Source organism: Galendromus occidentalis, unplaced genomic scaffold (assembly GCF_000255335.2).
Source record: "Galendromus occidentalis unplaced genomic scaffold, Mocc_1.1 scf7180000076873, whole genome shotgun sequence".
Taxonomy (NCBI): Eukaryota; Metazoa; Arthropoda; class Arachnida; order Mesostigmata; family Phytoseiidae; genus Galendromus; species Galendromus occidentalis.
In genome coordinates this window covers 157,693-185,590 of record NW_003804862.1, presented here as the reverse complement: position 1 = coordinate 185,590, position 27,898 = coordinate 157,693, and the positions used below count along the sequence as shown (strand labels likewise).

At 50.8% G+C, this 27,898-nt stretch overlaps 10 protein-coding genes across 11 annotated transcripts in view; 5 read left to right on the top strand and 5 right to left on the bottom strand.

The window, feature by feature from the left end:
* LOC100899029 (putative fatty acyl-CoA reductase CG5065) overlaps positions 1 to 1,391 on the bottom strand; it is a 1,878-nt gene extending 487 nt beyond the window's left edge. Inside the window, exon 1 of the mRNA XM_029110611.1 lies at positions 231 to 1,391. Within this exon, the coding sequence (XP_028966444.1) occupies positions 231 to 1,385 (1,155 nt within the window). The 5' untranslated portion in view covers positions 1,386 to 1,391. The remainder of the gene's footprint in view (positions 1 to 230) is intronic.
* Positions 1,392 to 6,070: 4,679 nt separating this feature from the next.
* LOC100898883 (putative fatty acyl-CoA reductase CG5065) lies at positions 6,071 to 7,125 on the top strand. The gene is given in 3 exon segments (XM_018638323.2): positions 6,071 to 6,162; positions 6,164 to 7,028; positions 7,030 to 7,125. Coding segments are annotated over 3 exon segments (1,053 nt in total).
* Positions 7,126 to 7,996: 871 nt separating this feature from the next.
* On the bottom strand, positions 7,997 to 8,566 carry LOC108863767 (T-box transcription factor T homolog). The gene has a single exon (XM_018638322.1). The coding sequence runs from the start codon at positions 8,564 to 8,566 to the stop codon at positions 7,997 to 7,999; it is 570 nt and encodes a 189-aa protein (XP_018493838.1).
* A 2,376-nt stretch (positions 8,567 to 10,942) lies between these two features.
* Positions 10,943 to 12,635, top strand: LOC100898736 (androgen-dependent TFPI-regulating protein). Its single transcript, XM_003740325.2, has 4 exons — positions 10,943 to 11,059; positions 11,430 to 11,597; positions 11,741 to 11,956; positions 12,114 to 12,635. Exons 1-4 carry the CDS (start codon positions 11,024 to 11,026, stop codon positions 12,420 to 12,422), a joined length of 729 nt encoding a protein of 242 aa, XP_003740373.2. The 5' UTR covers positions 10,943 to 11,023; the 3' UTR covers positions 12,423 to 12,635.
* Positions 12,636 to 13,081: 446 nt separating this feature from the next.
* Positions 13,082 to 15,277, bottom strand: mRRF2 (mitochondrial ribosome recycling factor 2). The gene has a single exon (XM_003740324.1). The coding sequence runs from the start codon at positions 15,275 to 15,277 to the stop codon at positions 13,082 to 13,084; it is 2,196 nt and encodes a 731-aa protein (XP_003740372.1).
* Positions 15,278 to 15,602: 325 nt separating this feature from the next.
* Positions 15,603 to 16,757, top strand: LOC100898456 (N-alpha-acetyltransferase 30). Its single transcript, XM_018638325.1, has 2 exons — positions 15,603 to 15,714; positions 16,064 to 16,757. The coding sequence occupies exon 2, from the start codon at positions 16,075 to 16,077 to the stop codon at positions 16,714 to 16,716; it is 642 nt and encodes a 213-aa protein (XP_018493841.1). The 5' UTR covers positions 15,603 to 15,714; positions 16,064 to 16,074; the 3' UTR covers positions 16,717 to 16,757.
* Positions 16,758 to 17,571: 814 nt separating this feature from the next.
* On the bottom strand, positions 17,572 to 21,146 carry waw (Translation factor waclaw). Its single transcript, XM_003740322.1, has 14 exons — positions 21,121 to 21,146; positions 20,858 to 20,918; positions 20,572 to 20,709; positions 20,357 to 20,473; positions 20,183 to 20,272; positions 19,885 to 20,102; positions 19,531 to 19,734; positions 19,240 to 19,388; positions 18,995 to 19,132; positions 18,759 to 18,847; positions 18,476 to 18,649; positions 18,166 to 18,345; positions 17,829 to 18,041; positions 17,572 to 17,723 (listed from the first exon to the last, which is right to left on the bottom strand). The coding sequence occupies exons 1-14, from the start codon at positions 21,144 to 21,146 to the stop codon at positions 17,589 to 17,591; spliced, it is 1,932 nt and encodes a 643-aa protein (XP_003740370.1). The 3' UTR covers positions 17,572 to 17,588.
* Positions 20,986 to 23,723, bottom strand: Trap1 (TNF receptor associated protein 1). The gene is made up of 5 exons (XM_003740321.2): positions 23,341 to 23,723; positions 23,124 to 23,233; positions 22,553 to 23,015; positions 22,282 to 22,437; positions 20,986 to 22,172 (listed from the first exon to the last, which is right to left on the bottom strand). Exons 1-5 carry the CDS (start codon positions 23,721 to 23,723, stop codon positions 21,197 to 21,199), a joined length of 2,088 nt encoding a protein of 695 aa, XP_003740369.1. The 3' UTR covers positions 20,986 to 21,196.
* Positions 23,724 to 24,285: 562 nt separating this feature from the next.
* Lamtor1 (Late endosomal/lysosomal adaptor, MAPK and MTOR activator 1) lies at positions 24,286 to 25,939 on the top strand. Of its 2 annotated transcripts, none has more exons than XM_003740312.2 (5): positions 24,286 to 24,467; positions 24,819 to 24,889; positions 24,984 to 25,061; positions 25,181 to 25,322; positions 25,428 to 25,766. In XM_003740312.2, exons 1-5 carry the CDS (start codon positions 24,429 to 24,431, stop codon positions 25,581 to 25,583), a joined length of 486 nt encoding a protein of 161 aa, XP_003740360.1. In that variant the 5' UTR covers positions 24,286 to 24,428; the 3' UTR covers positions 25,584 to 25,766. The 2 variants fall into 2 exon arrangements, with proteins under 2 accessions (XP_003740360.1, XP_003740361.1); XM_003740313.1 differs by lacking the exon at positions 24,286 to 24,467 and adding an exon at positions 24,548 to 24,620 and having other exon boundaries at positions 25,428 to 25,939.
* Positions 25,940 to 26,577: 638 nt separating this feature from the next.
* LOC100898021 (diphthine methyltransferase homolog) lies at positions 26,578 to 27,510 on the top strand. The gene has a single exon (XM_003740320.1). It carries the CDS (start codon positions 26,578 to 26,580, stop codon positions 27,508 to 27,510), a length of 933 nt encoding a protein of 310 aa, XP_003740368.1.
* Positions 27,511 to 27,898: the final 388 nt, after the last annotated feature.

Here is a 27,898-nt window from a genome sequence, read left to right as displayed (position 1 = left end):
CGGGTAGATTCCCCCTTGTGTTCCTCTTTGAGGACGTGGTCGCGGAGACCCCGAACGTAATCAACCAGGAAATCGTCCCAGATGAGCGAACCCACGTCTATGTCGAACTCCCGACGATCGTTCTCGTCCAGAAACTCGGAGAGCTCTTCCAATTTCTCCGTTCTGAACGTCCACTCATGAGTGGTGAAGAACGATAGGGCCGACTGCATTGCGCTGATCTGCTCGTACACCTTGTTCAGGAAGGGTTTCTTCCCGATTATCGATAGGACGCTATCCCCAATGAAGGCGGGGAGGAAATGCTGGAAGATCATTGACAATTTGTGCATCGTCCAGTTGCTGCGCAGGGTGAGGGCGGGATAGCGGACGGCATTGTTGAACGTGACCTCCTTGACGAGCTTCTTTTGGAAATTCGCGAAGTCGCCCCAGGTAAAACTGGGTGCCCGATCGCCGATGGCACAGTTGTAGATTCCAATTTTCTTGGAATCTGTGGTTCCCGCTCGCCACGCAGCGAGGATCACGGTTTTTGCGACGATGTCGACCGGGATCAAGTCGGTCCTCATTTCACTTCTCGAGTAGATTGACTTGAGGAGCCCGCAAGCTGTCGCACAGACCATTCCACTCGGTCCGTTGTAATTGTCCACCCACCCTGGGAAGGGTTCGGACATGGAAGCGACCACGATCGACGGTCTGACTATCGTGATCGTGAAGGGCACGGTCTCGTTGTACTTCTGGATCATGAGCTCCGTGAGGTGCTTTGTGAAGGTGTACGTATTCGGCTTCTCGGCCAGAAGCTCTTCCTGCATCTTCTCGAGACTCTTCTCGTCGAGGCACTCGACCATCTCCATGATCTTCTCACTGTCGTGCTCGCTGTCGTAGATGCGCTCTTCGATGACATCATTATCACAGTTTGCGTAGCACGTGGATATGTGGACGAACACCTTGAGTTTTTCGAACGTCCTGGCCATGTCGAGTAGCTTCTTTGTGCCACACAGATTCATGTGGACCGCGTCTCGGAGCGGAGCGTCGAATCTCACCGACGCTGCCGAATGCACCACGATGTCCACTTCTTTACGGAGGGTCTGGAGGTCTTCGTCACTCACGCCCAGACGGTCTTGGAGCATGTCCCCGTTTACGAACTTTACCTTGAGGAGAAGTTCCGGGAACTCGCTCCGGACGCGGTTGAAGAGCGCACTTCTGAAGATCTGGGTAAAGCGCTCTTCCAGAGTCTCTCCGCGCTTGGGACGAGCCAGAACGAAGATTGAACCCACGTCGGGGCATGAGCGGAGAATTTTCTCCAGAAGTACTTTCCCGACGAAGCCGGTGCATCCAGTCACGAAAAGAGTCTTCCCAGCGAAGAACTTGCTCACGCCGACGTATTGCTCCATGCCTGAAGAAGTTTGGAGAAGTGTTGAGAACAATCCGAACAGTGTACGTCCGACTCAAAGAGCTCCTCCGTTGGCGAGATGCTGCTCGTTTGAAGTCTGAGGGTTGGTGCGACTGTGTGATGTTCCAATGAGGGCTCCCGCGTATTAAAAGGGTCTCTGGGAGAAAGAGAGATGGAGAAAGACTCGCCTCCAGGAAACTCTGCGGATGAGTTCGTTCGTCAGACTCTAACGGCAACTCCTCCGCCCCCAGAGCGAAGTAATCGTGGGCGAGCTCCGCTTCATATCTCGGTGCGGGGTTCATTCGCTGTCTATTAGCTAATCAAACACCAGAAGCCGCTCGGCCACGGTCTGAAGAAGAGAGCCGCGATGCAGCTCTGTGACCTGAAGACCGCTCCGATTCTCAGTGCTTTCCCCCACGCTCAAATACGCCTCAACCAGAACCCCATCGACGCGCCGCTGGGTGTCGGAGACAGTTCTCATATTCAGTGGCCGCATCCCGTGTACGCTAATTACTCCCGGATGTGATCAAGTTTTTCTCTGCTTGTCGCTGAGGTACTCTGCATGAACAACCTCCCCAAATAAGGACGGAAGACTTCGAGGAGCTTACCGTACTCAAATGTTTGCTCATTTGATTCTGAAGCGCGGAGATTGATCGAAGAATCCAAGCAGAAATCGATCCGTGGGGAGTGGCGTTGGGGGAACCTTCTGGGGGGTGCACCCCGTTGGCCGCAGCCGTTCGACTGCGGCTCTTAGGCCGCAGGTCCCCGTTACGTCTCCAGCGTAGGTCACATCTCGGTTCTCTTGAATCTTCTGATTTCCATCGATGAACTCCAAGAGGCTCGGACGGTCAACTCCAAACTCGCCCTGTAAGCGCCGGTACGCGGCTCCGGCGTAGTTGCTGGTCCGAGTTTCACCAGACACATCGTTGACTTCACCTGTCGCGATGAGTCTCTGCAGGCGGACCTAAAAAATCTTTTTGAACTGACAACGCCAGAAGTCCACTGTTCGTTCAGAATTGGTTCTATCAAACACATTCATATGGCCATCATGACACAACGATTCATCTCGGCCTCGATTCGATTGACTGGGCTCGGTAGGGAGTATGCATCCGAGGCGATGATGGTTCTCCCGGACACCAAGACCTGTTCGAATCGATTGCGAATTGCGTTCTGGAGGCTCCCCTCTTACCGCCGCTTTCGCATGCACATGTACTTCGAGAGGTTCGTGTCGCCCCACGTTTGAAGCACATCCAGACCTCGAGAAATCGCTACGGTGAGCGTATAGCACATAGACCGGCGTGGCGCGAGGCCTAAGCATCTCTTCGTTCCCCATCTCCGTAGTCGGAGCTGTTTTTTCCTCCAGTTTCTCTTCCTACCTTCTTAGTGTATATCAATCGTCCCCGCCGCTTACCCACCCCAATTGTCGGACGTGATACGCTCCGCAGTACTCCGAGGGGCTCTGTACTCGAATATAAGTACTTTCAGGAAATCAACAAGTTTCGCGAACAAAGAAATCCGCAGCCAACCGGCTTGCGGTCAGGCGGACCTGCGATCAAAGAGCCGCGGCCAGATGGTGCGCTAGGCTGTGGAGCGTCCCCCCTGATACATCGCAAGCTTCATCGCTATATTGATTCATAGGTTCGAACATTCAACATGACGTATCCCGAATGCGATCAAGAGTTTTTCAGCCACAATGATCTGGTAGCGCTCTCAAGCGATGGATTGATCCTCCATGGTACGATTCCCCCGGGCATCTGTGTACCATCGAAGAATTGCCCATGGCCTGAGTTTCGGACACTGTCTCCCGTTCGGGGACCCCTGCTCTAGCCCAGAGTTGAGTCCCGCGTTACGCGGGCCGCGCATAAGGGACGTAGATTAGGAACGTTTCCATTAGAGTCGATGAGGAAAAAATTCCATTCCATCATGGAGTCTATGGGAAGCTTTCTTACGCGGGACTCGGTGCTTGAACTTTAGCTGGAAACGAGAAATAAATATCAATCCAGATAACCGATCATGTCGGTCCCTCTCCCGAGCGGCGCCGGCGCGGTGCTGGCACCTGCTCCTCGTGACGGGCGATGATTTCTAGACACGAACTTCTATTGGGTTGTTTTGAGCTCGCCATACGTTCCGCGCTTCGTCTGATGACCGATCTCGTTGCAACGACGCATCGATCAAAATCGCGGGAAATTCGCGTCACTCTGTTACAATCAACATTGAGCACTATCATGCAAAAATCAAAGGGATTTGACCCGAGTTCTCGACCTCTCCTGAATTGAGGAGCTCTAGAGGTTTATTGTATTGCCTGTAGGTTCCTCGAAGCTCGACCTATCGGCTCGGAAAGGAGAGAATTTTCCCATTCATATGGTAGAATGCTCACCATGAGAAATCTGATCATTATTGATGGAGCAAGCACCCAAAAATGTGGCCGAGGTCTCGACGTCCAGCCCTGATTCTGGTCCTCCGTTCTATCAACCCACTTTGAAACGGATGCTGCTCATCGATCTGATTCATCCTGATACCGCCGTTCGAATATGAGGAGGATCCAGCTCCCAGATAAGACTTTCTCGTTTCCCAGAGGCCCTGGGAACGCTCTCATTAACGTGCCAATAGACGACGGAGACTTCCCACGACCCTCTCACAGATCGTTGCTTACACTCGGTATTGCTGGAACGTTCGAACATTCCTATGTGTTTGTCCTTGTATCCACCTGCTACGCCGAATGTGACAGACTTCAACATGATAACGCATCCTCCCGAAGCCTATTCTTCCGCATTAGTACCGGAAAATCTCGGGAGGTCACGGGTCACGACCCCTCGCGACTACTCGCGCTCATTGATTGACTTTCAGAATGAAAGCACCGGAACATTTATCTGGTTCCTCATTCGAAAAATGATTGAAGCCGCGCCTGAGATGCTTGCAGAGAGATTCGATTGCTCATAGACTCATCTTGCTTAGGTATATCTCATCTCACAGATAAATTGGGTAGGGAATTTTTCGCTACGGGCTGCCTCCTCGAAGAGAGGCTAGATTCTGAGAAGGTATCATCGGGAACTCTGTGGTCCTGATGTAGTCCTGATCGGAGATACCGATCGGGTGCTGATGGTCTCCGCGGCTTACGGGTGATCTCCACGCGAAACCTCCACCCATTTGAGGAACGAAAGTCCGGGGCTTCGAGTCCATCTACAAAACTAATGAGGATCTTCGGCGTCCCAATCAGCCACCAGGAGCGGCTCCTCCGGTGCGTATAAGCGGTTCAGCCGATGAAACGGGATGGAGAAACACAGCCAGGATGCATTCGGGATGATCGGTGCCCGATGAAGCGATTGCCGCTAATCCTGCAGACTCCACCATGTTTTCAGGACAATACGGGGCAATAATAATGTAGGATGCAACCTATTACGGCTGGACACAAATAGATGAGCGTGATGAGTGCTGCACACGTCGCCCGCCGGCATCGAGCGAGACGTGCATACGCGAAATTCACAAGATAGGTCGAGTAAGCCGGCTCCGCGTGTCTCATACAGACGGTCGTTGCGAAGATTATCGGTTCTCGTAGCATTCTTGATCCGGGAATGGCGCTCCTTACGGAAAACGGTATTTCCTTCAACTCTGATCTGTTCACAAACTCTCGATTCCGAGATTTAGGGTTCGAAAGATCAGGATTTCTCTCATGTTCGAATGTCGGTGGCCAGCAGCATTGGATAATGCTTGATCAACGAATAACTTCCCTGCCGAGAGCAGAGAGTGATGGATAATCGACTGCGCTCTCTCGCGACGAGACTCTTCGGGCAATTTCAGGTGACTTTTCTTTTGGAAGTTCCATCATTGTGAGCAGGTGATCTGATTCCCGTATTGCACGAGGTAGAAGCCGCGCTCCACCTTGTAGACGGGAAGGGAGTCTCTGCCCGTGTCCAAAGCACAGGTTGCGGCTCTGCATGTGATAGAGTTCTATGCGTGATTTGTATATTCGATCAGATTGAGCGCAAATTCATACATGTTTGAATCGAATTCTGTTCCAATAATGCTCAAAATATCACGCAGGATCTCCCGCGATCCCGATCGGTCGAACCTCGCATTGAGGAGCTCCTCCGGATATTTAATGAATCTCACAGCGAGCCGAGTCTACCCCGAGGATAGCTCACACGAGTGGAAAATATCGATACCTCCGATTGATCTTCTTCTCGGAATATTAAACTCTCCTCGAGAATGAACCTCGACCTCTTCGGCCGGACCCTGAATGCCGCTTACGTCTGGACAAGAAAGACGCCCCCTCGATTGCTCTATCCGGCGTCCGCGTTGGGATTGCACAGCTCGAGTCCGCCCACAGTCGGCCGTAAAAAAGTGACCGAGCAGTCGCATCGCGGATGCCGTCCGGTAGGATGGGACTCTATTCACGCAACAGGGAGCTACCCGCTGCTGATCGATGAGCTCATCGGCTCAGAACGTCCCCCACCGAAATTCGAAGCGACGCTCGACCCCGATCGCCAGTCTGCCTATCCCAGGCGACAAAACAACTGCCTTTGGGTTCTGATGATTGGGCTAACCCGGGGAGGGTTCGTTCTTCTTGACCTTTCTCACCGGGACCCTATATCTACGTTGAAGAACCTCAATGAGCTATCACACAATCGCACCGACCCGCGGAATCGGGTCGGTGCGATTCGGAAGAGGCTCTCCTCATGACCCTGGATGCACATGCCCCGAGACCGTCCTGGCGTGGGTGACGAAGACCTCCAGATCCTCCGCAAAAAAGGGGACATCGTGGTGCATTCGGCAGCGTCGGAGATTCGACGCTCCGCTCCGAGACGCGGTCCACATGAATCTGTGTGGCACAAAGAAGCTACTCGACATGGCCAGGACGTTCGGAAAACTCAAGGTGTTCGTCCATATATCCGCGTACTACGCAAACTGTGATAATGATGTCATCGAAGAGCGCATCCACGACAGCGAGCACGACAGTGAGAAGATCATGGAGATGGTCGAGTGCCTCGACGAGAAGAGTCTCGAGAAGATGCAGGAAGAGCTTCTGGCCGAGAAGCCGAATACGTACACCTTCACAAAGCACCTCACGGAGCTCATGATCCAGAAGTACAACGAGACCGTGCCCTTCACGATCACGATAGTCAGACCGTCGATCGTGGTCGCTTCCATGTCCGAACCCTTCCCAGGGTGGGTGGACAATTACAACGGACCGAGTGGAATGGTCTGTGCGACAGCTTGCGGGTTCCTCAAGTCAATCTACTCGAGAAGTGAAATGAGGGCCGACTTGATCCCGGTCGACGTCGTCGCAAAAACCGTGATCCTCGCTGCGTGGCGAGCAGGAACCACAGATTCCAAGGAAATTGGAATTTACAACTGTGCCATCGGCGATCGGGCACCAAGTTTCACCTGGGGCGACTTCGCGAATTTCCAAAAGAAGCTCGTCAAGGAGGTCACGCTCAATAATGCCGTCCGCTATCCCGCCCTCACCCTACGCAGCAGCTGCGCGATGCACAAATTTTCAATGATCTCCCAGCATCTCCTCCCCGCCTAAATCGGGAATGGCGTCCTTTCGATGATCGGGAAGAAATCCTTCCTGAACAAGGCGTACGAGCAGATTAACGCCATGCAGTCGGCCCTCTCGTCTTGTAACACACATGAGTGGACTGTGGGCTTTCCGGACGGAGAAATTAGAAGAGCTCTCCGAGTTTGTGGACGGGAATGATCGTCGGGAATTCGACATAGAAGTGATTTCACTCATCTAGGACGATTTCTTGGTTGATTACATTCGTGGTCTTCGCGACCACGGCCTCAAGGAGGAACACAAAGGAGAGCCGACCCGGGTCCAGACCTGGTACCTGATCAAGCAGACCCAAACCTGCCTCATGGCGTGCGGCGCCTTAATAGCATTTTAAGAGATCCGACGGCTTTCAGACCTGTCCACGGCATGTCTTTCTGGGAAAGCTGGTGGAAAATCTTTAATATATGCACTCTCTTGATAATAAATGACAATGGAATTCTAAAAATATCGTCCTCCAGCTGCGTGAGATTGGGCCCGCTCTTGGCGCCTTTTCTCCATTGAAAAGCTTGCTCGTGCGGGTGGATCATGGGAGCACCTTGAGGTCAGAACACTTCTAGTCAGAGACACCGATCGCATATCTGAATATATTCGCGATTCTAGACCTGAGTTTTCTTGGGAGCTCCAACCAAGAGATGTAGACTTGAAACTCGGTATCGATAATAATCGTCCAGGGTCATCTACATAGGCTCGTGGATGCTGCAGGAATCCGCTTATCAGACGCGTGGGTCTATTTATGTATCCGAATTTTTTGACGAGAATGTCTCGGAGATACAAACGGGATGACGTCCTTGGCGGTGCAGTGGTGACGATTTCACGACAATCACATTGTTCCTAGGGCTAAACAGGAGAAACCTTCGATCTCAAGTGGTCTGGGTTCTCTTCGGGTTCAGGGGCGTTTCGTCGGTTTTCTGAAATTCCCAAAGGACTCTCCGATAATCGCGATATCTACCGGTATAAGAGCTGGAGGTTCCAATCCTCAGAACGTGCATGCTGCTGCGGGCGCATAGGGTCGAAGTTGAAATTGATTATTGTTTTATTAATCGATAAGTCTCAAACTAAATGGGTGAGTCTCCCACGTTGAAGGGCCTGAACCAAGGTCCCACGAATGTGAACGATCTGTGAGATTCTTTCGGCATGTGACCGTTTGCAGCAACTTTCGCGATGTGGATATCGATACAGTACAATTGACTGGTTCGCAAGATGACGCCATCGTGGAGGACGTCCCCCTGGGGATGCGTGTAGAGTTTTAGGCGAGAGAACTTGACCGTGTCTTCCATCCAACGCCACCCCAGTTGAGGGCTTCTCGGATGTCTGTAGAGATCCGTGTGTCCTGAAGAGCCGCGGAATTCTAGCCAAACGTTGTAATTCTCGAGCGGATCGACGTTCTGGATCCTGGCTGAAGGCGGTGGGCTCATCCGCTTCCCTCCTGGTGATATTTTGATTCGCATTTGACAGTTGTACATTTCTGGATTCAGCAGAGCTACTTGCGGGTCGGCATATGGCTCAATCTTCTGCGGTAGATCGTAGCTGATGCCGCGCACTTTTGCAACGATTCGGTTTCGTTGCTCCAAGAGTCGTTCGTGCTCTGTCTCGGTCAACTTTGGTCTGTGAGCTGATCTCATCATGGCGAAGCTTGTTGTGACTTCGATGACGCGGGAGGAATATACGGAATCGCTTCGTTGTTTCAGGTATCAGTCTTTCTTCACCGTATCAGTCGCTATTCGCTGTGTGCCCCAATCCCGTCCCTTTTCCGTTCCTCCTGACACTATGCTGAACGACGCTACCTCTTCGGAAGCGCCAAAGAATAATTTCAATTGATCAAGTATTCAATTTTGCGAGAGAGTACTGGTATCGCGCCTGTCTCCTGAGACGTCCAGGCAATGATCTGATCATTGCTATGGCGTCTGGGGAATCGAGACATGCTGTCCACAAGCTCCGGATGGACTGGGAACTGACTTTCTCATATTGGATGGGTTTTCGCGGGTTCGTGGACCAATCGCGCAACATCAACATGGGACAGGCAAATCGTAAAGAGTCTCGATGGCAGCCAGGATCGTATTTCGCATGGTTCCCCGCGGGGATTCTCGCGGGGAAGGAAACAGTCGGGCCTACAGCCAGAAGATATGCGACGAAAGAAGTCGGCTCTTTTTTGAGAAAATGATGTGTGGATCCAGGTCTCGATTCCTAGTTGAACATGAACTCTCAGACAGTCTTTGGTATATGCGCTCCAACATCTATCCGCATAGCGGGGGCTCTCAAACTCTTCTATCTCAAGGAACGAGAAATTCAAGTCGGAGACTATTCCGGATTCAAATCAAAGACTTTTCCCAAACTCAAGTCAGATATTTCACCTTGTTGTGCACTCGGGGGTCGTGGCAGGCTCTTTCGACCTGACAAACTTCCGCGAGGTCTCAAGGTCCAAGGCCGCCATCCCGTCATGGTCGGCCAGAAGAGGGGCGCTGATTGCTTGCTCTCGCCAATATTGAAAGAAAAATATTGACCTGCACAAGGACAGAAACTCGAGCTGTGTGCCACAGAGGGCGCGCTTGAAAAGAGTGTTTCACAACGATTGTGCTCACTTCCAAGGTCGAGAGCCGATAGGGGGTTTCAGTCATTAAGGTGCTCGGAGTGCCGCGCGTGAGTTCGCTATCGAGGGCGAGCTTGTGAGACGAGGAGGCGTCATCGCACAAGAGTTCGGACTCAACGCTGCAGATCAGTGTAGAATGGTGATTCCTTGGGTCTCCCCTGCGCTCTATATGTGTATGACATCTGAGAACGTCGGCGCTAAGGGAGATCGTTTGGTGTAGCCGAGAGGTGGATCGCGACTCCAATCATGAACAGAGTCATAGTAATTTAACGACGATTCGATAGAAACGTGGAGGGAGGCCTGGAGGCGATTTGATTTGGCTGTCGATGGTAATTTCCTTGGATTTGGAAGTCAAATGCTTATCATGGATTCGGAATTGTTGCCAAACCCTTCACATATAAAGGGCGGCCTGAGATTCGGGTTGGTAAGGATCAAGTCTCTTGGACATTATCCTGGGACTAGGAAGCCTTCCGCCTGAGCCAACAAGTCTCTCGCTGGATCTCCTGGCTCGCGAGTGCATAGGATACATTTTACGAGCAGCACCACAGTCGATAGCCGCTTCTCGACCTCGGTAGAGCGGTCAGAGGCTCCGTGGACATCGAAACCCACGAGAGAGAGAAGCGAAGAAACCTAGGTAAACTCCAGCTCCGTCTCATTGAACGCTCGGACCTCATCGGTGAAAAGATCCGCGAAAGGCTATGCGATATACCCAGAATGGAAAAACGACCGTTCCTATGCCGGTCGGACCAACATCTGTATGTACATGTGGTCTGGGTGATCGGACAGGTGAGGCGAACGCGGACAGAAGCAATCTATCAGGTCTCCCGCCTGCCCTTCGCCGATTCAGAACGATTCTTTCTCTGTTTCTTTCCCCGGAATACGTGCTGCAAACAAGGACTTGGTAACGCTCGGGGAGTTGTTCAAAGTTCCCGGCTTCCATCCGTCGCGCCATATCTTCGCTCTTATTCACAGGGGGGCGCCATCTTGTTTTTTTTCGCTGTCAAGCGCCGCCGCTAAATCAGCGCAGTACCTCTCGTGGACTTTCATAACCCGCAGTCTATTCGGGCGTTTTCGAGACCAAATGCGGGACAGATCGTCGGAAGCGGCTCTGAATACATGAAAAGCCGGCCTAGCAGATATATCGAGCAGCTCTCCCGCTTCCGTTGACTTTCGAAATATCGCGCTAAGCGCGAGAGCACCTGGATACATCTGCGAAAATTCTGGACAGCAGAAGGCAAGCGTAGCACCTTATTCTGCGAAGTGACAATCGGCTTGAGCCTTGTGAAACAGTCAGCACAGCTGTAAGTTCTCATGGCTGAAGAGTTTTCACGATGTGCAGATTATGACTCCTTGCAGAGAGCGAGAGAGAGCTGCGACTGCAGCCGGATGTGAGAAACAGAGCTCGATCCTCCGCGTAGAACCGCTGACAGCTGACTGCATACGAGATACGATTCGTCGCGGCGCTCGACGCGATGCTTATTGCTCGAGTCAGCTGATGATGAGAAACGGATCGAGCGATCCCAAATCAGCTGTACGGCATTGATTTGCACCTTGTGCAAGCAGGAGTCCCATATGATGAAAGACAAGTACCTCGTACTGCGGTCGTGCTGGCTTTCGCACCACCTTAAGCATAATAATCGATCAGTTTCCAAGTCCAACTTGCCATTTCTATATCGCAATGAAGATCAATTCAAGTAGTCCGCTGTGAGACATGACTTTTCTTCTGAAGGGTCTTCGTCAGCTTCCGAATGCTATATCCATCGGTGAAATGATGCTTGGTGCCACACGAACATCGCAGGCTCGAGGCCTTCCACCTGTTGCTCAGCGCAATCGCGCTCTCCGAATCGATTGCCTCGGCCTCCACAAACACATATATCTACTTGAGTGTCTCCCATTTACAGCTGAAAATGAGCGAAGCGCCGCCCAAGCTAGCGAAACTTCTACACATCAGCGCGTTCCTGACTTACGCCTATACTATATATTACTCTCACACAAAAGTCAATGTCCCGCTGCCGTATCCCGAGTTCGCGTATGCTGGGAAAGCGAAGTACCTCACGCAATGGAACCTTGTGAGTCACTGACGCTACTGTTTTCGAATCTCAACCTTCCAATCAGAATTCGCTCAAGAACTGAAATCGGGTCCCGATGAGCTGTGAATCCGTTTGGCTTGCATCCGATGGGAGAGAGTTCTTAGTCTTCATCACGATTTCAGTATTTAAGTGGACTTTATTTCGGACTATGTGTTCTGCAAAACTTGCTTCGTTCGAAGTCACTCGCCCGCGTCCGTGACTACATCTTTTGCTCGGTGTCGCTGCCTTCGAGCATCTTCGTCACCATCCTCTTCTGGGGAATATACGCCGTCGATCGCGAACTGATATTCCCGAAAGAAATCGAGCCATATTATCCCAACTGGGTCAACCACTGTTCGGTGGGTTCATCTTCATGCTGGATAATGCTTTTTATGAGAGCTTCATTATTGAACGAGTCACACTTTTAGCCTTCCAGGGTCTCCATCAGACTTCTCGCCGAGATTCGGCTCCTTTCCCTATAATAACTTCGAAACTGAAACATTTCTCCTCTTTCAGCATACGTTAATCGCCTTCACGGCGATAAGCGAGGCTCTGCTCTATTCTCACGGAATACCATCGAACCGGAAAGCCCTCCCAGGAATCCTGGCCTGGTTCGGTTTCTATCTCGTCTGGGTTCTCTACCTTGGAGTCTCTCGCGGAATTTGGGTTTATCAAGTGATGAGGGTATTGGAACCCGCAGGTCTGACGGCGTTCTTCCTTGGATGTACGGTCGCTGTTTTGTCTCTGCATCTGACGTGTCACGCATTGCTGCGCGTGAGAGACAGCTTGCTATCTCCTCAGGCTAAACAGCAGAAAGTGGGCTAAACGATCATATGGGGCGGAATGAGGGTGCTCAAATAACTGAGCAGGCGCGATGTGCTCATTTCCAGTCTTTCTCTCCGATTCCCCAAAGTCTCCGAGCTCGGATCATGCACTGATACTTTTTTCAGTTACTCGGTGAGCTCTAGAATGACAACGTGTTTTTTTTTACATTAACAAGTAATAAAATAGCGAATGGTCATGGGGACCAGGATCACGATTGAATGAGATACGTATGTAGTTCTTCATCCCTATGTACCCGGGAAGTCAAAAACATTTCATCGATCCCCTCCTCCCAGGGGATCAACGAGACTGCTCCCAGATCGTGAGCCTCTTTCCCGTTTTTACCAAGATAAATGCGCTTATGGTAAGAATCGTTTCCGTTTGGAATGGCGGCGACCCGAAGTGGTCTATCGAGACCATTCGCAGGAGGAGCCCCCAATACCAGATTGGGGGGAAAACAAAGCGATGTTTCCATTCAGAAGAGGGTGTCCTTTTATTGAAAACTGTACAGACTAGCCGCATGACAACTGTAGCCAAGCCTCCGGCAACGCTCAGAAAGTACCACCGGAGAATTGGAGAGAGCCACATCGGGTTTCGTGCCCCTCCCTGAACGGTCGTTGACCCGGGTGGGAGTAGTACTCGAGGGCAACCAACGGGGGGGTTCACTGGAATCCGCTCGCCTTTCTGAGCGCCTCGGCCCTGTCCGTAGCGCTCATGACTCGGTAGGAATCGATCTCCATCGTGAACGATGCTCTACCCGAGGTTATTGTTCGCACTTCGGTGGAGTAATGCGTCAAATCCGCCAGCGGACATACGGCACTAATCACCCGTGAGCTTCCTAATTGTTTGATGCTTTCTATCGTCGCTCTCCGCCGCGAGAGATCTGAGAGCACAGTGCCGACGAAATTTTCCGGCAAACTGATTTCCAGCCGCATGAACGGTTCTAGCAGGTCGATCGCCGACTCGAAGGATGCCTGCCGTAGAGCTTTGTGAATACACTGCGAGATGGCAGCCGTAATCATGGATATACTCGTTGCGTAGGTCGTGACGAAGTGAGTGAGTCTCACTTGTGCGCCCACAATCGGGAACCCAAGGAGAGGACCGTGGCACAGAGCCATTTTCACGCCGTTTTCTAACGCTTTTCTGTGGAACGGCCTCAGCCGATGGAGCTCGTTCTCTTCATTCGCCTCAACTACGAATATTGGTTTCTGACCTTCGTCGAGAGTTCGCCGGATCGAAAGATCGATCTCGACATGGTGTTTTGATCCACCGAGCGATTTATCCACAGTTAGGCTTTTGTTGTCCAAATCCGTCTGCAGCGCTTCGCGGTAGGCAATCTGCAGAGCACCGAGGTAGGGTTCCACCTTGAACTCTCGAATGATTCGATCTTTAATGATTTCGAGGTGTAGGGATCCCATTCCAGAAATGACTGTCTGACCCGTGTCTTGTTGGACGGTCACCACCAAGCTCGGATCTTCTCGCTGGAGGCAGGCTAAGGCGTGATCCAAATTCTTCTGCTGACCGGTGGATGGCGGCTCGATACTGCATTGGAAAACGGGCTCTACCTGTGCAATGCCGAAAAGTAGAGCACTATCCCCTTCTGCTTTGTTGTTGGCACTCGAAGCTTCCGATTGCGAGCCAACCAATGTGTCTCCGGTGAAAGTCTCTTTCAAGCCACTCACGGCGACTATGCAGCCGGCCTCCGCTTTCTTTATCGGGACATACTCATCGGCGTTGGCCTCGAGAAGCTCCCCACATTTTTCGGATATGTCTCTGTTCATGATGAAGATTTTCTTCCCTGGTTGCAGAGATCCCGAGTATACACGGATGAATGTCAATGGTCCTTTGAGCTTCGTATGGAGTATTTTGAAGGCCAAAGCGACAGTGTCGTTCTCCTTGAAGTACTTCGTCACTTCCTCAGGAATTGACTCGGACGGATCCGGTATGTAGTCGACTATCGCGTCTAATAGTGGTTGAACCCCGATGTTCTTGTACGAGCTCCCACAAAATAAAGGAATCCCGGTGCTCGCGCTCGTGACTTTCCGGATGGCCTCTTTGATGTCGGTCTTCGTCGGCTCCGTGTTAGAGAGGATGAATTTCTCGGCGAAAGCATCGTCCAACGCCCCAAGGTTCTCGATCAGCTCCGCACGCCTCTCTAGAGCGATGTCCTTCATGATGGATTTCTCCACGGGCACGCTTATGTATTCAGAACCTTTGGAGCTGTCATTCACGTCCCATATGAGTTCCGTCATGTTGACGACGTCGAAGACTCCGCAAAACTGTTTGGTTTTCGGATTTATCGAGGGAATTTGGCAGATGAGGGGCTTCAAATCGAGTTTACTTTCGATGTCTGCGAGACAGTAATCGAAATTCGCTCTGGGCTTGTCCATTTTATTAAGGTAGATGATTCTCGGTATGCGGTACCTGTTCGCCTGTCTCCACACGGTCAACGTTTGAGCTTCAACTCCAGCTGAGGCATCGAGGATCGTCACTGCACCATCGAGCACGCGTAAGCTCCTCTCAACTTCGACGGTGAAGTCGACGTGGCCTGGAGTATCTATGAGATTTATTTTGTGGCCTCTCCACGGGAACGTTATTGTCGCGGATGTAATTGTAATACCGCGCTCTCTTTCTTGAGGCATGTAGTCCGTGATTGTGTCACCGTCATGAACTTCACCCATGCTTGGGCTGAAACCGGAATAGAACAGCATCCTCTCCGTGGTCGTTGTCTTGCCGGCATCAATGTGCGCGATAATCCCGATGTTCCGAATTTTCGAGAGGTCCACCTGGCTGCTGTAGCTCCTCGACGCAATCTTCCTCGCCCAGGTGAATCGAGTTACGAAGTGGAATAGTTTCATGACTGCCACCTTCGCGTTTGTTCACACAGTCATTTTCAGGGATCACGGGAGGGTATACTATCCTTATTTTGCCGAACAGCTGATCCGCGCGAGGAACACCGGAACAGATTTGAATTTGGCGCCCTTGACAATGGCGCTGCGGGTACTTCACGGTCGCTGGGGTAATACTGCTCCGGAAGGCTTTGATTTCTTCAAAAAGTTCCCCGATCTTCTACGGAGAGGGATCAGCAATCGAAGGTAACGGTCGGAGCATTCTCCAACTCGTCCCGAGACCGGTGACGCGCGATCCGCGCACCAAGATGGCGCAGACCATCCCCCTCTCGGAGGGATGATTGTCAACAAAGTACCCGTTGACCCATCGTTTTCGTGGTGCCGGGATGTTGCGGAGCTTGGTCGTGTCGAGAATCATTGGGACCCATCTGAGGAACTATTCCGCTGTGAGTACCCGTCGGTTTTGTCTCCAGTCGCAGAGCGACCTTATGAGGAGTTGACCTCGTACCAGCAGCTCCGACTCGAGAATTCTCCACTTCCGTTCGGCTAGAATCCGGCTTGAGGGGATCCGTCTCTCTCTCTGAGACTCTCCACATACATGGAAGGGATGCTCCCCAACTCTGCATTTTCAATTTTCTTCTCGGAATGAGGACACTCGCAAGCGTGTTGAGGCATCGCGCTATCCTGGCAGAGACTTCTGTTCGAAGAATCTCACTTAGATATTGTCGTTCCCGAAGATCCGCTCCCGGAATCCGTCCGCAAACTGAAAAGGCCGACGCCTATTCATCATTACAGAGCTTGTAGACATGGCCACTTCAGACGAGCAGCCAGCTTCCACGGGGGCGGAATGCCTACCCATCCTCATGGAAAAACTTAAAACGACGACTTTCGACGACATCCAGAGCATTGAAGACTTCGACAGACCAAAGCAGTTTTCTTGCGCCTATCCCGATATGCCTTTCGAAATAAACGGCATCAAGTATATCCAGTATGAATCGGAGCTCCAAATGCCGGCGATGATGGACCTTTTCCAGAAGGACCTCTCTGAGCCCTACTCTATATACACTTATCGCTACTTCATCCATAATTGGCCCAAACTCTGTTTCCTCGCGATGGATGGGGACGTCTGCGTGGGAGCAATAGTGTGCAAGCTGGACACTCACAAGAAACGCGACGCCCTCTGTGAAATTCCGCAAATGCGCGGCTACATCGCTATGCTCGCGGTTGAAGCTGACTACCGCAAGCGGAAAATCGCTTCCACTCTCGTCCTCACCGCTATCCGAGCGATGGTAGCGAACAAAGCCGACGAGATCGTTCTGGAGACTGAAATAACGAACAGACCGGCGTTGAAACTCTACGAGAACCTCGGGTTTGTGCGCGACAAGCGTCTGTTCCGCTACTACTTGAATGGAGTTGACGCGTTCAGACTCAAATTGTGGCTGAGGTGAAATGGGCTCTGTGATTCATTTAAATACGGACCTATAGTTCTGTAAATAAAAATGTTACTTTTGGAGATAGGGAAAGCGTTCTCTTCCATATTGCTCAGGCTTCCGTGATCTATTCGGTGCGGGACGGAAGGAGGTGAAGCTCGAGCTGGAGATGCTGGAATCCTCCGATTATTTCCTCTTATTCCTTCCTTCGCCCACTACCCCGTCGTCTGAGCTCACCTTCCGTCTCGTTCCAGAGCCAAGGCTCAGCCAGTCTCTTGCTGAGTGATTCATGTGTTTCCAAACTGAAGAAAACCGCGGAACCCGGAGAAATGCTGCGGGTCACCGTCGAAGGCGGTGGATGTAGCGGATTCCAGTACAAGCTCAGCTTCGATACGGAGGTCCAATCCGATGATCTAGTATTCGAGAAGGATGGCGCCAAAGTTGTTTGCGACAAAATGTCTCTCGGCTTCATTGAAGGTACGTGAGCTTGCGTACAGACTCAGCGAGCGAACTCGGTAGAAGAATGCTTCGGAGATTCAATGCGATCCCAACTTTCTTGCGCAGGATCCACGGTCGACTATGAAGAGGAACTTATTCGATCAGGATTCCGGATATTGGACAACCCTCAAGCGGAAAAAAAGTGCAGCTGTGGGGCATCATTCACTCCAAGAATAGAGCTGTAGCACAATTCCAAGCTAGCTTCGAAGGAGGGTTCTATAGGATTATGTAGGAAAAACCGAAGATCCGTGGGGGCGCTCGAGGGTCGGATTATTTATCATCCGATTTTCGATGTTGAGTGATACGTCTTGTTGTGGATGATCAGAATCAGATGCGCTGGCCTTGATGTAAATCTAAATATATTATGTCGATGGATACTGATATCGAAATCTTTATTTCTCGTTCTTCAAAACTTTCATGAAGGCTTCCTTCGGTATCAGAATGTTTCCGATCATTCTGGCGCTCTTCTGTTTTTCTTTGTAGGCTCTGATTAATTTTTGTTTCCTCGTCTGATCGCTCCCGGATTTCTGGAATCATCAGGGTGTTATTCCCGGCGGAATATCAGGCTATTCCCAGAGCGGCTCCTTCTACCTCCCAATTGAACGATAAAGATTAGAAGCACGGAAACTCACGATCTTCTGTGTGACGTTCTTGGATAGTGCCTTCAAATCCTCTCGAGCTAGAACTTTGGCGCCGACTTTCGCCTGCAGGGCAACGGCATACATCTGCTGCGGTATGTTTTCTTTCAATTTGAGTATCATGGCACGTCCAGTTTTCGTAGCGCGACTCGTGTGCACGATCTGTGTGAGCTCTTCGCAGATTTTGTCGTTGATGACGATATTGAGCTGTAGAAATGATCGCGGAATTGAGCCGAGAGTTCACTCTCATCGGAGACGCCAAATTCGAGTCATCCAGTCCAGATAGGTTCCCCGAGCGAAACTCCCGCTCAGGCACGACAGTTATACTCACCTTGCACAGAGATGTCAGCTCATACCCTGTTTCCTCGTAGTCGAAGCTTGCGTAACCGGAACTGATGGTTTTCAACTCATCGAAGAAATTCACTATGATCTCATTCAGAGGGAATTTGAATTGGACCAAGACCGTGTCTTGGTCAATATTCTGGACGGATCTCTGTTCCCCTCGTCGTGACTGGGGGAGAGAAGAAGCGTTCAATATTGCGCTCGGCTTTCGGAAATCCCAGAGGATTCATCGCGTCATCCGATCGGCACAGGACTTTATGTACTCCTCCCAATTCAATACATGTATGAGAAACTCTTACCACGCAGAGACTGACGACTTCCTGCATATATTGGGCTGGTGTTATGATTGTGCCCTCTGCCATTGGCTCGTAGTATTCCTCCACAATAAGCGGGTCCGGTAGTTGTACAGGATTGTTCACCGTTAGCATTTCTGAGCCGAAGGTCTTTATGTTCTTCTTGCCTTTTATTTTGACCTGGAAGGCGGGTTGGCGAATATAAGTCATTCATTCCACTCAAGCATCTCTCCCCGTCAATATACCGCTTCGATAGCGAACGAATCGAGGGAGGGAATCCGTTGCTTACTTTGTAAGAGACACTGGGGGAAGTGACTACGACTTGTGCATCGAACTCTTGGTCGAGGCGCTGACAGAACACGTCCATGTGCAAGAGGCCTGGGGAACGCTCAATTGAGTCAGGAACTCCAAATCGAGAGGCCGTCGTCAGCCAGATGGCAAAATCACATGCCCAAAGAACATGACCTTCAATCTTCAATTTCTGAAGATTTGCTGATATGGGACCTTACACCTCAGGGAACTCACCCAGGAACCCAAGTCTCCAGCCTTGACCCAGAGCGGGATTGGATTCGATGCTGACTCTTACAGAGTTGTCGTTCAGAACTAAACGTTCGATAGCGCTCCTGAGCTCGCTGTTTCGACTCTGGTCCTCGGGATAGACACCTAAAATTCGGTGGGAACAATGATCATCCCCGATTGGCTCCCGACTGCCTACGGGACACGTGGGAGAAGATCTTACGCCCCGATCATCCTTCGACCAGCTTCCATACCTGCGAAAACCATTGGATTCGAGCGTTCTGCCGATGGCAACGTCACGAGACTCTCCGGTTGAATCGCCTTGGAATGCAGCGTGTCTCCTATGAACGCTTCTGCCGATGCTTTGAAGCTTGCGATGACGTAGCCGCTTTGACCCGCGAACCTGGAGCGATACAGGAAGAACATGGTGGCGTTCAATCGATATACAGAAAAAAAACGATTGAGCGATCGAAGGATGAAAATCAGAAAGGAGATAGTCCCTCGGACTAGTATGGGGGATGCCGGCCCCTGATGTCGTAGCTCACAATTCTTTGACGGGAGTTTCCCCGGGGAACATGATACCGATTTCTCGGACGGTGAAACTTTGCTTCGTTTTGTGGCTTATGAACTCATCGCCGATTTTGAGACTTCCGTCTTTGACAACGATGAGAATGATGACTCCCCGATACTTGTCGTACCAAGAGTCAATGAGAAGAGCGCGGAAGGGAGCCTCAAGATCCCCGCTGGGCCTAGAAGAATTTTTTTCAATAATTACACCAGAAGCGCCTAAGAGGACTTCCTGTGACGAACCTGCACACAAAGGGAGCAACTTGCTTATCGAAGATCAATACGAGTGTCAATCGGCTTTGAGCTCGCGTTCGATCTCAGCTGGAACTCACGGAGGTATCCGTTCTATCAATGCGTCGAGCAATTCAGGCACACCGGTACCGGCTTTTGCTGAAACTTTCAGAATTTCTTCTGGTGCGTATCCGAAAAGATTGTTGATTTGGGCGCAAGTTTCTTCAACTTTAGCGTTCTTCAGATCTATTTTATTCAGCACAGGCAGGATTTGTATCTCTGAGCAGAAGGCGAGGTTGAAGTTAGCTACCGTTTGGGCCTAAAAAGAGGAGGAAGACGTATGAGGAAGCAAATTCTTGACGTAAACCCTCTGCGTCAGAAGAGTTAGGCGCCGCTGACCTGTACGCCTCGGTTCGCGTCTACCAGAAGTATTGCTCCCTGGCAAGCGACCAATGACCGTTGAACTTCGTAGCTGAAATCGACGTGACCCTGGAGTGGAGTGAATTTCTATCAGCATCGATAGCGACTCGATAGCGATGGTCATAGTGGCCGAATCAAGAATTGGTCTACTACCGGAGTATCGATGAGATTAAGCAGGTAGTCATGTCCGTCCTTCTTGTATATCATCGAGGCGCTCTGAGCTTTGACGGTGATTCCACGTTCTCGCTCTACTTGCAGCTTATCCAAAACCTGGAAGAGGGTCACGATGTGGGGCCATTGCATGTACTCGAGGTCAGCTATCGAGGAGTACCCTGCTCATGGTCATTCATGATCGAGCGAAATCAAACCTGCTTGTTGTCAGAGCTTTTCCCTATGGTCCCCGTAAATTCAAGGAGCCGATCAGATAAGGTGCTCTTGCCGTGGTCTATGTGAGCGATGATGCCGAAATTTCTCACGAAGTCAGTGGGGAACTCGGACATATCGACCTGCACGGAAAACATTTGAATGGTGAAATAGGTTCCCCCATCCCACCGAGCTCCACATAGAAGCCTTTCTGGTTCCGAACAAGGTCCTATTCAGCTATATTCGTCATATGTGCGATCAAATCAGGCATGTGAGACAGGAGGTGATTACCTCGTAGGTTTTCTCGTATGCAGGTTTGCTGTCTCTAGCCGCATCGTCATGCTTAAGCCGCCTAGAATCAAAACGCTCGTTTCAGTACCTTCGAAAAACATCATTTATTCCTAAGTTTTTTGTCCGTCGTTTCCGCTACGCCTTCTCGAGAACGATCCGTGTGGATATTACACATACAACCGCAGAATACTTCAACCGTCCACCCAGGCGAGCCAGGGTCTGCTCGTAAGGGAATAGGGGTCTCAGCCAGGCATTCGTTTTACTTAGAGAGGGAGAATGTTTTTTTCATTGCATTGCCCCAGGATGAGATGATTCTAGTCGCTTCCGTCCGCGCCTATTTCAATGCTTCTCCAACAATTCGTTCAAGAGGCTATTCAGACCAGCAGTCACTGTTCGCGGGTCGTCGACCAGACCCGCCGAAACCATGGCATTGTAAAACAGCTGTTCCGCAAGTTTCTTGGCCAGTGACGGATTCGAATCCTTGAGCGCTGTGAGCTTCAAGATGATGCTGTGGGTTGGATTTAGCTCCAGAGTAGGTTCCAGGAGTTTGTAACGGTCGTCCTCGCTGAATTGGGACAGGGATGTTTTCACGAAATGCCTCGCCGCAGCCATTTCTTCAACAGATATCAAACACGGATGTTCGCTCAGTCTGCCGGTCATTTTGACTTTGTGCACTTTTGGTTGGAGCGTGGTCTTCAACCATTCCGACAGCTCTTTCATCGACTCGGTTGCCATGGGTTCGGTTTCCGCATCACGACGCATTTCCTTCTCTACTGAGATCACGGCTTTACTCTTGAAGTTCCGTAATTGCACGAGGACTAGCTCGTCGTACGGTTGGTAGCAGAAGAGCACTTCGACGTCCTTCTTCTTCACACCCTCGAAGTACGGCGAGTTCTCGGCAAGCTGTCTGCTCGGTGCTGCCAGATAATAGATGTCTTTTTGGCCCTCTTTCATTCTGCCGAGATAGTCGGAGATCGAGGTCTTCTGGCCCGGTTCGAGCGTGGAGCTCTCGAATTGCAACAGTTTGGCAATATCTTCTTTCTCAGATTGTTCGTTTGAGGCGAGAATTCCCTCTTTCAGGAAAACATTGTAGTTAGTGTAGAACTCTTCGTAGGACGCAGGATCCTTCTTCATGCTGTCTTGAAGGAGTCGGATCAGTTTCGAGGTGATGAGACTTCTGATCTTTCGGATCAACGCAGAATCTTGCAGAAGCTCACGAGACAGGTTCAGAGGAATGTCCTCGGAGTCGACGCAGCCCTTCACGAATCGGAGCCACTTGGGTAGAATCTCAGCCTTGGGTTTTATGAGCACCTTCCTGTGGATGGTGGATGATGGTCGTTATAAATCTCCTCTTTGTTCTGAAGAAACGACAGAAACAAACTCGATCCAGTTCTTGGCTACAACCAACGCTACGGTCCACTGACCTGGAGTACAACGCCACTCCGCTCTCCGAATCACGACTCATTTCGAACATGCCGGGTTTACTTTCTGGTACATAAAGTAAGGTACTGAGCTGCAGAGGGACATCTGTTTTGAAGTGCAGCGTGAAGCGAGGACTGTCGTAGGCTCCGGATACGAATCTACAATGGGAGGAAACGATGACGCGAGGAAAGTCTGAGGATCAACCATGTGGTTTTCGGATCAACCACTATGAGTCTGGAGATTCTTAAATGACATGATCGACAGTTTACTAACCTGTAGAACTCGTTATGCATTTCCTTGGTGACTTCTTTCGGGTCCATGAGCCAGACAGCTTGTAATTGGTTAGCTTTCTTGCCATTGCAATAGATCGGACTTCCGACGAAATTGCTGAACTTTCGGATTATTTCTCGAACTTTGTCCTCGTCTGCGAATTCCCGGGAATCCGTCTTGAGGTGTAGGACGATCTTGGTTCCTTCCAACACTCCCTCGGCCTCAGTGATCTCGTACGAGCCGTCGCCATCGCTTGTCCACTTGTAGGCTTTGTCACTCTTGCGACTCTTAGAGAACACCTCGACTTTGTCTGCCACCATGAAAGCTGAGTAGAAACCGACACCGAACTGTCCGATTATCGAGTCGGTATTTCCTTTGCCGAGATTCTCCTTGAGGAACTCCTTTGACCCGGATCGGGCAATAGTCCCGAGACAGCTGATCATTTCCTCGCGGGTCATTCCAATTCCTGCGAAGGAGATAATTTGTGTGAGATATGGGGCAGGAATGGACCGAGTGAAATTAATTTACGTCAAGCGTAAAAATTCGAAGGAGTTATCTTGTCCGGAAAGCTCACCCGTGTCTTGAATGGTGAAGGTTCGGGCCTGCTTGTCGGTGGCGATGTGGATTTCAAGCGCCGCCTCCTGGGCTTCTTTATTTTCCGCTAATTCGGTGAGCCTCAGATATCTGGGGAGTAAACTTTCTCTTAATGAAGAATCGACGCTCGACCAGCACATCGAATGCACGAGTCTGCTGGAGTCAATTCCGCTCCCGTTCCTAGGAAACCTGCTCACCTGAACTTTTCCAGGGCATCTGAGGCATTCGAAATGAGCTCCCTCACGAATATGTCCTTGTCGGAATATAAACTCTTCGCAACGATGTCCAGGAGCATTCTTGTTTCCGCTTGGAAGTCATGTTTCTCGCCCTCGGTCGAGGCTTTTTCCGAGTTCTGTATGATATTATGGTATTCTTCGCTCTCTTTCGGCACGGTGCTATAAGCCCGATGGAGCGTCCACGGAAGAATGGGTTTCTTCAGCGCGACTTTCGGCAACACGGGCACGGCAGCGGGTGGAGGACTCGGACGTGTTTGGTGCGTGGTAGGCCGAGCTAAGGTCCAGAGAAGTCGGTGTCCCGGGACCCGCGTTAACTTTACCACATTTAACGCGGCCGTGGACATTTTGACTTTCGAAGCTGCTGACTTCGAGGATTTCCACTCGACGCAGAGAAGGAATCGGCGAGAATTCCTCAATGTACGAGTCGAGTTGCAGCCACGGAGTACCTGAGCGCGAATCCGGCTCGGTTCGGGAGATCGGCGATTCTCCAATCTCTAGGGATACGTTTCTCAACGTTAACTCGTCGACGATCGCTCTCTTTCTTACCAGACGCTGCTGTGGTTGAGACGGAATCTGAGCGGTGATCTACAAACTCTCAATAAATGCCGCATATCAGCAACACGCGCGTCTCTTTTCTCCGGCACGCTGGACGACGAGAATCGGTCACCTATCCACACGCTAAATTCTGAGCGGTTCGATCCAGTGCTCATTCGGAAACCGGGAAGGCTTGCTGTGTTTCAAATCGGTCTAGAGCTCGAGTCGCCGGCAAATCGAGACACCGAGAGGGTACGATTCCTTCCGAAAGTAAATTACGGTCAGCTCAGATCAGGACAGGTTCTGGCGAGAAATCCGGATCTCTTGTTTACCTTAGGCGAGTTGAAAATGCTCAGGTCGGGTTTTAATGTCTCGCTGTTTACTTTGTGGACAGCTCCTGCAAGAGAGGCAGTCCAAGTTTCTGTGGAGAAGTCTCGTTTCTGTCATCGACAGCTCACCAAGACGCGCCTGAGGGGTTTACTGTTGGTGCAGAAGCTCTCTCAACCCCGATCAACATGGGGAACTGTTGCTGTGGCGAAGACAAGAATGCTCAGGTGAGATGGCTACATGGGCTCTTATCTGTCGAGGATTATCCACATGAGTAATGATCGACTGTTGCCGGGTACCCAAGCGGGGCAATCGTCTACATCGTCGGGAGGTCCAAGATGCCATGCTGGAAGTCGCTCCTCTGTTTCCTCCCACCAGAGGTATCGTCTACGGGACTCCTCGCGTGATAGGAGACCGGGAGGAAACTCGATCGGGAAAACAGCTGGAGCCCGTGAGGGGCGTTGCGTTAACGATGGCTGCTTGGACTCCATGTCGACAGCCGTTCCCTCATCATTGGGGGCACCCTTCTCTATCCGACTGTCTTGTCGCGAAGAAGTCTCAAAAACTCCTCGTTTCAGGGCGAAGCATCGGATACTCGAGGACTTCTCGCGAATCCTGTATCTTCGGTATCCATTCAGCAATCTTATAAGTGAGTGGATTCCATCTCATCTTTGGACTCGGACTCCAGTGCTCGTTTAATTAAGCGGCCATCAAATACCGAACCATCATCTTATCGCTTTCAGTGAGAGTTACGGATCCACAAATAAAGTCGAAGATGAAGACCAAAGCCATCTCAATCGGATACTGCAGAACACGATGGCGTGAGTCTTGCAAGAATTTCCGAAACCAGTAGTTCCGGGGCTCTGAGGCGAATAGTTCGGGGCCGAATGCCATTCCTGGAAGCCAGACGGAGACTCTGAAATTTCCTCTTTACCCGCAGTCATGTCATCAATATACGGACCCTAGGTCATTATATGGACAGCGTGGAAACGAGCGAGCGTGCCAAGATGTATCACTACAAGGTTGACCAACTTCTATCGCGAACACCCTACCAGAAGAAGGCTCGACCATGTGTCCTACAGGTACGTATGGGAATCCCAATCGCTGAGGAGCGCGATTTCCGAGATGGGGAAGCGTCGGCTATTCTAAACATTTGCTCACACCCAGATCTTCTTTTTCGCGAGCAGGACTCCGACCTCTCGAAGGTGCTCTACTGGCCCGCGATGTCCGAGAAAGACTTCCATCAAATAGAAAATATCGCTGCGTCTCTGAATCAGGCGCTCGCGGATATACAAATCGATTGCCCGGAACCTCTTGTTGTCGATTTCGGCAGCTCTCTGTGAAGCTGGATTGCGATGCCTTCATCGAGAGCGCCCAGAGTTGTTGGATCCTCGTGAGCCTGATCGCGCCTAACAAATGATTACACTCTTTCTATATCAGCACTCCGGAGTTAGTACGAGCTTGGACGACTCCGAGAGGCGGCGAATTTCATTGAGCTCTCTCGTTTTTTATACTTACTTAGTCTCACTCAGGGGCGACTCAGTCTAGGATCCTAGGACGGACAATTCTCGCTCAGTACTGAGTTTTGTTCCTATGTCGGCAATCTGTAAATAATAACTTGTTGAGCGAGATGTATCGTTGGCTTCAGTAGGAGCGTATCTTGTACATTCTTAACAGAGTAAAGAAATTGTTCGAAACTCATGACTCCTATGCCTCTTTGAGTTGGTGAATCCCGCTGGTCTCTACTACGGAACCTTCCGACGAATATTCGAGGCGAGCGAATGAGAGTTCTAGCAATCATTAAACAGCATGGAGGAAAAAATGATGCATCAGGTCGATTGGTTTTCGTGCTCCGTCGCAGGCAGCAAAGACATTCTACGACAACGCCTCACCATTCCGAATACAGCTCCTCGGAGAATTTTCCAGTTGGGCAAAGATCAATTTCAGAGAGCTCTCGCCATTCAGAGAAGTTCGACTTGGCAGTAGCTTGTTGCTGTGAATAGCATCAATCGATGACCCGCTAAATTGCACAAACGGGAGGCATCACGGTGCCGCCTAGGGCGTCTGGAATCCTCGATCTCCCTTCAGTAGCTGCTTTTGCTCCTCAGTGCTGGCGTCAGATTTGTCTCATTCAAATATTCGCGCCGCTCCCTTCCCCTCGAAATCGTCGCATCTGAACGGGAACAGCCGGTGTTGTAGTCGTCCGTCAGCCGCGCGAAGCTTCCCGGCTTATCAATTTCTGTATCCTATGTACGGCTGCCAGCGACCTGAAGCGTGTCGGATCTTTGGAGTATCTTGTCCCCGTCGAGCTAATCGTTTACATTTCTCGAGGAAGCGATGGTTCACGCGCTCGAGCTCCATCGCTGCTCCATGCCATTGAATTGTGATGCTGTGGAATTCTGTGATGATCATGCGAGGTTCCTGGTCGCTACTTACGAACTCGACGAAAGCTCGAACAGTTCGAGAGAGGGTTCGCTGAGTCTGTTCAGAACGTCCCAGGAGTCGTTCGAAAAACTCTCGAGCATCGAGGCGCCGGCTGGAGTTCTAGACATCAAATTCTTCCCCACAGAGAGGGATCGCTTTATAGCTCCCTTAGCAAACGGAAGCGTAAACGTGGGCCGTGTGACCGCAGAAGATGAAATCCAGCTGCTCAGCTCCTCTGAGAGCATTGCGTCCGATATAACGTTATCAGTTTCAAGCCGAGGCGATGACCGAGTGGCGGCAGCTTACAGCAGTGGTAGTGTGAGGGAATTCCGAATCACTGAAAGCGTGGTGAAACTCTTATCCTGCGGAAAAGTTCACCAGCACGAAGCCTGGGCGGTACTTGCCATGGATGACAGAACTCTCTCGGGAGGAGACGATTGTACTCTCCGCTGCTCCGAGGGGAATGGGAACAGGGTGATGCGACGATTCGACGCCGGAGTGACCGCCATCGAGCGTGATCTCGAGGAGAACGGAATTCTTGTTGGGACATACGAAGACAAAATATACAAATTCGATCTGCGGAATATCAAGCAACCCTTGCTTGAGAAAAATCTCGGAGGAGGCATTTGGCGGATAAAGAAAAATCCATCGAGTCCGCGCTTTCTCGCTCTGGCCGGAATGTACGCTGGAGCTTTCATAGTCGAACGAGATACGCTTGAAGTCTGTTCGACATTCAAGGGACACGAATCCATGTGTTACGGCGTCGCTTGGAGGGATAATCAGCGCATCGTAAGCTGTTCTTTCTACGATAAACTAGTCGTTATGTGGGATACAGGAATAAAATGACAGTTTTGGACATGTGCCTCTTTACTGGGACGGACTTCCTTCTAGAGAGTCGTTGTGTTTCGGAGTTCTCTGATTCTAAGAGAGCTCGATGCATTCTAGATCCCACGGCGATCCCTTCACCAAATATTGCTGTCATCAGTCCGATGAAATTCGTAAGTACAACAATCGCCCGTGAGGGAGTTGAGAGTGAAAGCCCCCTCTCCTAGCTGTAAAGACATGAACCGCTCCTCGTCGATTCTACATAGATAAGGAATTTCACAATGCGTGATGTGTCGACGAGAATGATTCGAGCTTCGTCCACCGAGTTCCTTCAACTGAGCAAGCTCCCATCCATCGGCTCAGAGTTTCGGAATATGATCGGATGCCTTGTGAACTCCGGCCCATCAGC